Here is an 11,346-nt window from a genome sequence, read left to right on the forward strand (position 1 = left end):
AGGTACACCCTTTCACGCATGTCTCCACACAGAAAATGCTCTAGCTGAGAGTCAAACCGGTCAGCGTCTTACTGTGAGGCGACAACGCTACTGCAGCACCACCACCGCAGACAAATAATAAAAACACAAGACAATATTTCTTACTACACAGTACTAGTCAAGAGTTCAGAGATCACTGGAAATGTTTAAAATAATACAGTAGAATAGTTCTGACATAAATATAGAAAACAACTAGTCTAAACTTACTATTTACTATCTATTCTTTAAGAGAAACACTAAAGTCTAAGATCCTACTTACATACAGACAGAGCAAAGCAAGTGCTGGTGAGTGGTCAGTTCTGAAGACAAATGCAAAAATGCTCTCTCTCTGTCTCTGAGAAAATCCTTTAAATTGATACTACATCCTGCTGATTCATTTTAGATTACATCATTCTTAACAATTCTCTGGTTTCCCAGGCTAACAGAAACTCTACATTAACATTTCTTAGTAAGCTTGCACCTGGTCAGGAAACTACAGTAATTAAAAATATTATATATGTAAAATCTAACAATTAACTGCAGTCTCAAAACAAGAAAGAATCTGCTGGTTCAGACACCACGGATCTGAGCCCTGAGATCAAAACAGTCATAAAATGCTTGACTTATCAGCTTTCTTACAGTAGAGTGCACTGTTGTTATATTTTTGCAGTTCAACAGCCAATACAGTCTTTTCACATTTAGAAGAACAAGCTTGGAGATTATATTAATATTTACAAATGACAGAATTATCTACAACATTCTCTCTAGCTATGCTGGCACCCTTTACATATCTTCACAACAGACACTGCGGAAAACTGCATTTCCTCAAAATACAGCAAAGAGACCCGGCAGTAACACTTGGCCTTGTGTGCTGATCACTATATATACATGCTTCACAACAATTCCTTCCTAGCCCATTCAAATTACTGTTGATATCTCATGGGTTCATAGATTCATAGGTCGGTACTAGGCAATCGGCCCAAGGGCCTAAATAAGCCTAGCCAACAAGGTTCCCTGGCTTATGCCACCCAAGAAAGTTAATTTCCTGTGCCCCTGTTGATCAGAGCCACAGAAGTGATCCCCATGGTGCATTTCCTATTTCCCATCCACTCATCAAGATTTTTCTTGAAGAGTGCTAATGAGGAACTTTGCTTGACATAGATGGGCAGCTTGTTCCATAGTATAGGAAGTCTCTGGGACAGGAATTTATCCCTCCAGCATGTCCTGTTTATTGTGGTGACAAGGTTTAGGTCCCTAGAGCATGTAGCTAGGAGGGAATGGAATTTCTTAAGGTGTAGCATGTCCAACAGCTCTGGATTTAACATAGCTTTATATGTTAGGCAGAGATCTCCTTGGAGTAGACAATATGCTACAGAGTAAAGCTGGAGTTTTTTGAGACAGCCAGTGTAAGGCATCTGTTTGAGGCCAGTAATACTCTTTGTGAGGTACTTCTCTGGCCTTTCCAGCTGCTGCAGATGCTTTGTGAGCTACATTCCAAAAGTGGCATTATATTCTATAATGGGTCTAATAAGTGCCTAGTAGAGGGGAACAATGACCTCTTTTTTCCTGGCTGAGAACCCTTTTGTGATGAGGTATGCCACATAGAAGGATTTCCTGACTACTGTGGCAATGTGATTATCAAAGGAAAGACTTCTGTCCACCTGGGTCCCAAGGTCTCTTATCATACATTCGGCGTTAAGTAGACTGCCATTTATGTGGTAGTTCATGGGTACAGAGTTTTTACCAAAGGGGATGACAATGCACTTTTTGGAGTTGAGCTTGAGGCCGTGCCTCTGACACCAGGCATCTGTATCAGTGAGGCCCTTCTTTAGGATGTCTACATCATTTGGGGACTTGACTATGGCTCCTAGTTTGCAGTCATCTGCAAACTTCATTAGTTAGAGGTCTTCTGTGTTAGCCTGTACTTCAGAGAAGTAGATACCAAACAGGAGAGGTCCCAGGACTGAACCCTGTGGTACTCCACTTGTCACTGGTTTGAAGTCAGATTTGGAGTCTGCAACTTTTACAGTGTGGGTTCTGTCAGTGAGCCAATTGGCAACCCATCTTGTGATGTAGGGATTTATACCTAGTTTAGTGAGTTTGGCTATAATTCCAGAATGGGGAATGGTGTCTAAAGCCTTGGCGAGGTCAAGATAGGCTGTGTGAACCACCTTACCCTCATCTACAGCTTTGGTGACTGCCTCAAAGAAGTCAATCATTTTCAGAAGGCATGATCTGCCTTTCACAAACCCGAATTGGGTGGGGTCCAGAGTTTGGAGGTTACCAATGTCTTTGTTTATGAGTTCCATGATGATACGTTCCATGGCTTTGCAGACCAGGCTCATCAGGCTAATAAGGTGAAAGTTCCCAGCATCAGTGGTGGCTCCCCCTTTGTGAAGTGGGGTAACTGTTGCTGTGCACCATTCAGTGGGCACAAAGTCTGACATGAGACATTGATTGAGCATGGTGCTTAGGTGAGGAGTCAGTTCGTTCTGATGTTCATGTAAAACGCAGCCTGGGATGTTGTCTGGTCTCATGGATGCTGTGTTTTTGGTTTTAGAGTGCAGATTTTACCTGCATAGATGCGATTACAGGGACTCTGCATTCTTCCTATATAGATATGGGCCCTTTAGGGGGTGAGAGCCTGGTAAAGTTAGCACTGAACCTATCTGCCAAGATGTTGGCAATATCAGTTGGTTCTGTAATTTTCATGCCGTTGTGCTGTAACTCAGAGCAGATCTGGGTGTTGCCATTGAGATTCTTGACATAGCTATAGAATGCTTTGTGGTTGCCCTTAGAATCAGTGGCAATTTTTTTTTTGTAGCTAGATTTGGAGGATCTTATAAGGGATCTCATCTTCTTACTGAGGCTGACCAAGCAGCTCCTCCACTCATGGGATTTTACTCTATTTTGCAACAGTTTCTTCCATCTGTTGTAGAGTTTGTTTATGGCAGGGGACCACGAGATTGGCTTCCTTTTTTTGGAGGATAGCATCTTGGTTCTGTTTGGGATAGCACAATCCATGCACTCGTGTAAGTGCTTATAGAATGCATTTGTGCAGGATTCAGCAGTCATAACTGTATTGTCCATCTGCATGGGTGTCATGAAGTTCACCACTTCTGTCTTAAGAAGCATGAAGTTGGCTTTGGAGAAATTTTTTACCATGGTTTCCTTAATGGTGGGTGGGGGCAAGATGCAGATATCTAGTGTGATTAGCTTATGGTCGGATCTGACCAACAAGGAGTTGATTTCAGGTGTGGAACACTCGTCACTCATGTTGATAATGACTAATTCTAGGATATTGTTGCCCCTGGTGGGGGTGTGGATAAGTTGATCCAGGGTATTGGAATTTATGAATTCAAGAAAGCGTTGAGCGAAGGAGTTGGTACATGAGTAGTTTTCCCAGTTAATGTTGGGGTTGTTGAAATCTCCCATTATTAGGGTGTTTGGTTGAATCCTAATATTTTCCAGTATATCAAGAAAAGAGGAGTGGGAATCCTGGGGCATGGTGGGGGATCTGTAGCAAGCTACAATTTGGATTGCAGTTTTGCCCAGAGTTAGTTGCACTTAGATAACCTGAGATGCATTAAGCTGCGCAACTAGCCTGGAGGTGTGGATATCCTTAATGAACATGGACACACCTCCACATTTTGCGTTCTGGTCCAAGTTAGATGGCCGAAAAGTGTGGTATGAGTTATAGCCTGGTAATACAGGGGTGCTTTCAAGAGCCTTGAACCAGATCTCAGTCACCGCCAGATATCGATGTTCTCCATTTTAAGGAGTGCCTCAAGTGAGTGCATTTTGAGATTTAGACTTCTAGCATTGAGTAGCATTATCCACAGGTTTTGTTTGCCTGTTCCTGTTATGGTGGTGAAATTGTCATTTGAACCTTGCCTAAAAAAGGCTCTATAGGGGCGGCAAGAGCCTTAGCCAGTATCTGGAATCCCAGGGTTTACAGGTGCAGGCCATCTCTGGCAAAGCAGCGTGGTCTGTCGACATTTCCAGAGTACTGTTAGACATGAAGTGCTTTACTAGAAGCATAAACTTAAAATTCATATTAAAGGATATACAATTTAACAAAACTAAGTTTTTGAAACCTTCCATTTATTACCCAATGTTAAATAATACAATAAAAGTTTTTGAAAAAAAGTTGTGAAATTAATATAAGAAATGTATTGAAGCAAAAGAAAAAAGTAGTTTTTTATAATATGTGAAAAACACAGAATAATGCTTTAAAGGAATTAAAATAAAAATAACAACAGGTTAAGATTTATGAAGGCTGATAAAAGTGGGGACCTCGTGATTATGGAGCAAACAGATTATGTCAAAGAGATGGAAAGAATGTTGAATGATGAACTAGAATATTGTTTAGCAGATAGGAAAGAAGTTACAAGTATATCATTTTTTTTCTCAGTTGAAGACCCTCTCATGGGTTGTTTATTTGGAATTCCAAAGATACATAAAGACAAGAGGAACCCACCTTTTAGACCTATTGTTTCAGCCACCAATTATGCCACAGAGGGTATATCTCGTTATGTACATGCCATTTTAAATCCTATTATACAACAAATGAGTTCATTCATATAAGATTCATGGCATTCTTTAGACAAGTTAAGGAATTTTAAATAAATCTATATTTTTTCTCCTTATAAAACTCAGTTATTAACAGTGGATATTTGTTCACTTTTTACTTTTATCCCTCATCTTGAAGGATTTGAATTTATGAGACTTTATTTAAATCATTTTACAAAATGTACTAATCAGGAAACTAATTTTTATTGTGCTTTAATGGATATACTTTTGGAAAGTATAAGGGTGTTTACAAACAACTAAAAGGGGTAGCAATGGATTCTCCCGCAGCGCCTGCTTTTGCCAATATAGTACTTGGATGGTGGAATTGAATACAAAACTGTGTATTATGACAGGTTTGCTGATTACCTGTTTATGGTTGTAGAAGGGACTAGTTTGAATTTAGTAGAATAGATGAACACTAATTCTAGTTTTTTAAAGTTTGCCATAGGCGATATAGGAAGGTGCATGAATTTTTTGGATGTAAACTTATATTGGAATGATACCAATACTGATTTTTAGAGCAGAATTTACAGGAAATGTTTTTTTTCAATAATTACTTGCACTATTTAAGTAGTCACCCAAGGCATATGAAAAATAATATACTGAGAGGACAGGTTATAAGAGCCTCCAGGATGACTACAGATGATATAGTTTTTAAAAATGAAACAGAGTTTATTGTATCATTATTTTTGGAAAGTGGTTATCAGTTAGATTTATTATTGAACACAGTAAGAGAGATTTCATCCAAAAGAAGTAGCGTATTTCCGTCTATATTAAAGTCTTCATTTAGTACACCCAAAGACAACAAGACCATTATAGTTAATGAAGTTAATTAGAGCAGTTTTGTTTGTAGTTTAGATATTACACTAGATAGTTTTGATATTAAGAAAACTGTTAAGAATATATTAGAAGCTAATTTTGAGTTATTTAAAGTTGTAGGGAACAATTCTTGTTTTGTGTTGAGAAATAATAATAATATTAAAACACTACTGTAGAACAACATCATGATGGATACGCCCACAACTAGTTTTTCTAGTTTAACAAAGGACATGTATAAATGTATGAATTGTGGTATGTGCAGATATATTTTGGAAGGGCCTTTTGTTAATTTGAACCACCTCAATTATACTATACTGGTACCAGGAGGTTTTAATTGTAATTCTAGTGGTTTAGTGTACATTTGCTTATGTTCTTGTTGTAGTGCTTTTTATGTAGGAATGGCAAGCAGAAAATTAAAGGAAAGAATAAGAGAGCATTTGTACACTATTAAGAAAAAATGTAATGTAATGTAAAGGTTTTAAAAATATATTTTCACTGTCCATGAACCTGTTTTTAAGGATTTAAGAGGTGGAAATTTCAAGAATAAAACTGAAGAAAGAGAAACTCTCTGGCAACTGAAATTGGGGGCTGATAAAACACCAGGGCTAAATGATCTTATTAATATTAAGGATTTTTGAGGAATAGAAGGAGAATATTAAATGGTTAATTATTTAGCTTGTCTTTTTTGCTTTTGGTTTGTTTTACTTCATGGCTTATTTAGATTGACTCAATTATTTTTAATCACGTGACCAAATTTTATGATTGGATTGGTAGCACACAAATATATATGTTCAGAATAATTTTTTCTTTTTGTATTACTGTTCTGAAGAATCAGTTGTTTTTCTTTTTTTCAGATGAAAGCAAAGAATAAAGTTGTGATATGCTAAAACAGCACATTTATTTGATTTCCTCTGCTACTGTTCTTAGTATTTTTTTGTTATTTAGTTTTCGTTATTTCCTCTTTGGGAATTTTGCCTTTACAATGACCACCTGCAGATGGTATGGGCATAGTTTGTATTAGTTATATGTATTACTCTCTGAAATTATAGCACTTGCATGTGTGGTTGAGTTCTTTTAGTCTAAGTATCATATTATATGTTTATTTTTGTTTTATTTTGTTTTGATTTCTTGATGTATTCACAGGTGAATCACTGCCTGGTACCAGAACTGTGGACCTTGCTCTGATGTTGAAAGAATGTTATCCTCTAACTATGATGGAGGTGATGAACAGGCACAATCTGTGGCTGCATGTGATAAGACTCTGGCACCCATATTTCCTCCCTACTCATTATGGCTACACATACCCATGATACAGAACCATGTGAGAGTGGACAGAGTGATGTGGACATGGTTGATCAAGGTAGTCACTCCAGTTGCAGACATGGGAGAATCTCATCCTAGACATCACATGGATGAGGTACTACACAGGGGTGCTGCTAGAGGTGTTCAAAGAAGGTATGCTTGCCACCCTCCACCTAAGGGTGGTGTGTCAGTAGCTGCCACCTTATGCATTTGTAGACCCATTGTGGCGATACAGGAAAGTTCCACCAGGGCCTTTGAAGAGATAGCCAGATACTGCATGTCATGCATTCTGACAAACGTGACTGCATGAACCATGTGAGTGACTCCTTGGACAGAATGAATGACATACTGGACTGTGCAGTGCCTGTTCCAGATGATCTGCTTGGGGCAGAGGCAGCATCCATGTGACAGGTCTGAGGTACATTGTCAGATGTCAGCCTATATAGTCATGGACATGCCAGATCCCACTACTGCAGCGGTGGCACTTTCTCTGCTACATAACTACATAAGAGGTGGATGTGTCCTCACTCAGACATGGTCATCCACAGGGTCATGGCCATGAACATTGTCATGACGATAGCTCACCCAGCAGACATAGTTCACATTCAGGTAGAACTCTGACTTCTAGCCAGGATTGTGGAACTAGCAGTGCAACTCCTGGCATAGGTAGTTCACTTTGTCGGGGGCTTCCATGATCAGCCCATCACATCACAAAATAGTCATTCTGCAAAACTATATGGTCCCACCTTTACACAGATAACCTTTGAAGTATAAGAAAAAAATACTGATGTGCTTCCTTGGATAACTTACCACACCCTAGATACAATAGTAGGGTAAGAAATTTGGCTTAATCAAGAAATAAAAGATGAAGAGGTCTTACTGCATGGAATATAACCCTTTAAGACATGATAGAATCCATTAAAAATGTGGCGGGGTGGCCATTATCTGTAAAAATGCTTTAAACCTTTTTGGGTCTCATATAACCACACCAGTACCTTACAGATAATGCCAGAAAAGTATTGCACAATCCCTTCTCATCCCTACATTACTTTATGCTGCTGCCGTCTTGATTGACTTATAATCCACTCAACTCTCACACTTGCAGCAGTGTTGCAATAAGGTGGCAACATCTGCAGCCAGTCTTCATTATAGATCACATCAGTACTTGACCATAAAGAAACTTCAGTGGTTAAAGCTAAGGGATTACCTTATACTTTCCCAACTTGTCACTTCCCATAAACTCATCTATTATCCAAAGAAATGCCCTAGTTTGGAAAATATTCTCTAACTTTATAACTCAAGTAAGCAGCTGAGATCCACTGACAACTGTTACACAACCAAATGACTCAGCTGGTGAATGTTTGTATTCCACCTTCCTGACCATAATGTGGAACTCCTTGAAGAAGAAGAAGAAACACAGTAAATGCCCCTCTTTTAAGGCACAAACTAAAGAATACCTAAAAGATAACTGGCTGTGGACATGCACAACTCCTGGATGATAACTGTTTTTTCCCTTCTATTTCTTTTTCTTTCCAAGCCCTATCCCCTTAGTTATTGGCCCAAATTCTCCTTCTTGTCCTCTACCTCTCCCCTCTTTTTCCGTCTACGCATCCAAAACTGATCCACAGCTCTTTAGATGATGTTGCTATTAACTAATGATACTCTGTTTAAAAGTTTGTATATTTGTTGGTTACTGGTATATCTCTGTGTACTATGTTTTGTATGTAATATTTTTTCAGAACTTTTAAATTGTGTATATCTGTTGATTACTTGTAGACTTGTGTTTACTAATTTCTTTATGTAATGTTGGAATTTTTTGTAGCTTTTCTCCCTGGGCCTCCACTGAAAAGATGTAGCTTTCTACCCAATTAGACTAAACCAGTAAACAAATACACTAAATAAACAAGTAATAAATATAGACTTGATCCTCTACCATGCACAGTTTTCATTCATCTGTCCAGCTTGATAGGGTATAGTGCTAGCAGAAATGCTGTGGTTGTGTTCTTGGAGACCCGCACACAGTACACCTCACATTGACAATGACATCCTACACACAAATACACCACAACGCAGACACACAGACACACACACACATGCACACACATGCACACACACACACACACACACACACACACACACACTCACGCACACACGCACACACGCACACACTTCAAAATAGACTTCATTACATCTGTGGATACTGGCCCTGAGAATTCATAATTGATATAATCACATCTCTCACACTTGCACACAGTTCTTTTGTCTAAGACTTTCCATCTTTTAATCCTCCCATGCTTTACAAATGAAGAAGACTGTGCCATGCCCTTTATGCAGTCTGTGACTTAGGGATGCCTAAGTCTGATGCACAGAGTGGCCAGCTAATTCTTGGTTAGACAGATGTCTTATTTTTATTTGGGTGGACACTAATTCTTACTTTGATCTCTATGCTTACTTCTGTAGTAATAGTAGTTGTAGTAGTAGTAGTAGCAGTAGGAGTAGTCATAGTAGTTGTAACATTAGTTGTAATCATATCAGTAGTAGAAGTAACATTAGTAATTTTAGTAGCAGCAGTAGTAGTGATAGTAGTAGTCATAATAGTCACAGTAATGGTAGTTGTAGTATTTGTAGCAGTAGTAGTAGTTAGTAGTAACAGCAGTACTAGCAGTAGTAGTAGTTGTAGTATTGGTAGTAGTAGTAGTAGTCGTAGTCATAGTAGTAACAGCAGTACTAGCAGTAGTAGTAGATGTAGTTGTAGTCATAGTAGTAATAGTAGCAGTAGTAGTTGTAGCAGTACTAGTGATAGTAGTGGTATTAGAAGTCATAGTAGTAATAGCAGTAGTAGCAGCACTAGTAGTATTAGTTATCATAGTAGTAACAGCAGTAGTAGTAGCAGTAACATTAGTAATATTATTAGCAGCAGTAGTAGTAATAGTAGTCATAGTAATGGTAGTAGTGGTAGTAGTAGTAGTTGTAGCAGTAGTAGTAGTCATAGTAGCAACAACAATACTAGTAGTAGTAGTTATAGTACTGGTAATAGTAGTAGTTGTAGTTGTAGTGGTAATAACAAAATAGTTGTTGTAGAAGTAGTAGTGGTAATAGTGGTATTAGAAGTCATAGTAGTAATAGCAGTTGTAGCAGCACTATCAGTAGTAGTCATCGTAGTAGTAACAGCAGTAGTAGTAGCAACAGTAGTGGTAGTAGTTGTGTAGGACAAATTGATCACCATCTTGTGCAGATGATGATGAGAGTTACTTGCCCACTCGGGAGGTGTTTCACTTGGGCTGCTTATGATAGATATTCATGATGAGCAGGCAATGCATGATTTAGACAAAAACATTTCTTTGTACTGTACAACTGCAAGTTGTTATTTGTGTCTTAATTTATTTGCTAACATTCTGTACTCATATAGTTGTATAGATATTTTGCTCATCCACTTGTGCAGGTGCTGCTAATATTGGCCGACCCCCTGTAGGTTGTTTAACAAGGGCTGATTATTCCTGATGCACAGGGTGGTCATGATACCCTTGCCTGTTCTCACACCCCTTTCCCAGTTCACCAGGTAGAGCTTTTATTTCAATGATGTGTGCTCTCCATTCCCCCAGTACCTCAGGGAAATTAGCTATGACACAGAAAGCTTGCATAATGGTAACTCTCTCTTCTGTGGAATATGTGGAAACCAGATATGCTCCTCCACATGCTAAAGCATTGCATGTGGTGGAGTATTCTTGATGCAAGTGCCTGAGAATCCCTCACGGTATCCCCTTTATGTCAGTGAACAGTTCCTGTAGTTAAAATAAGTAAAGCTATACATACCTCCAGGGATATCAGATGTCTACAGTTTCCTGTTTGATTTCCCCACCTTTGAGGGTGATGTCTGGCAGCAGCAGCAGCAGTGCCTTCAATGACAGCCTGTCGTAGATATGTATTTACAATGGCTGTCATAAACCCTAACATTTTGAAAAGTTTTTCAGTGACTATATTCAAGCATGTGTTTGAAATTACAGCTTAAGTGAATACAAAATGTTCACTCATGTTTTATAAGCTTCTAAATCACATTGCCATATTTTTTTGCTTCATTAGCATGCATCACAGTTCATTGTGTGATAGTTAGCATATTATTTGTATTGCAGCTGGCCTCAACATGTACTGCTGTTTTTGAATTGCAAACTGCTTTTTCGTCACTGTTCATCGCACACGCGAGCTTAGAGTGACAAGCAGGCATTCGTGAATCCAGACCAATGTGTACATATAACAATATGTAAGCAAAGCCAATATATACTGCATTAGTGCATTGGATTTGTCAGTATTACAATCCGTGTGGATATCACAAGTAAATACCATTTTTTACATTGTACCTTTAATTACTCCAAAAACTTTGCAGTACAGTAATATAAGTATTGTTTGGAATTCCCACTTGCATATGTATACATAAAAGTATAATGTAAGTGAAGCCAACATACACTGCATTAGTCCATTAAATATGTAAGAAAAGCCAACATACACTGCATTAGTCCATTAAATAAAGTTTGTCTTGCCCATATTTCTACCCCTGTACATAACGCACATGACTGCTGTTTATTACATTGACCCTTTAATTCATCCAAAGAGTTCAGAGTACATTGACCCTTTAATTTG

General features: G+C 38.4%; 1 protein-coding gene across 1 annotated transcript; it reads left to right on the forward strand.

Moving 5' to 3' along the window:
* Positions 1-9,155: 9,155 nt before the first annotated feature.
* Positions 9,156-9,920, forward strand: LOC122796000 (uncharacterized protein DDB_G0271670-like). The gene has a single exon (XM_044064479.1). The coding sequence runs from the start codon at positions 9,156-9,158 to the stop codon at positions 9,918-9,920; it is 765 nt and encodes a 254-aa protein (XP_043920414.1).
* Positions 9,921-11,346: the final 1,426 nt, after the last annotated feature.

Source organism: Protopterus annectens, chromosome 2.part2, assembly GCF_019279795.1.
Source record: "Protopterus annectens isolate FY-2018-M chromosome 2.part2, PAN1.0, whole genome shotgun sequence".
Taxonomy (NCBI): Eukaryota; Metazoa; Chordata; order Ceratodontiformes; family Protopteridae; genus Protopterus; species Protopterus annectens.

Excerpts from the sequence above, each read along its gene's own strand:
- LOC122796000 (XM_044064479.1), top strand. The coding sequence starts at position 9,156 with ATGCTTACTTCTGTAGTAATAGTAGTTGTAGTAGTAGTAGTAGCAGTA.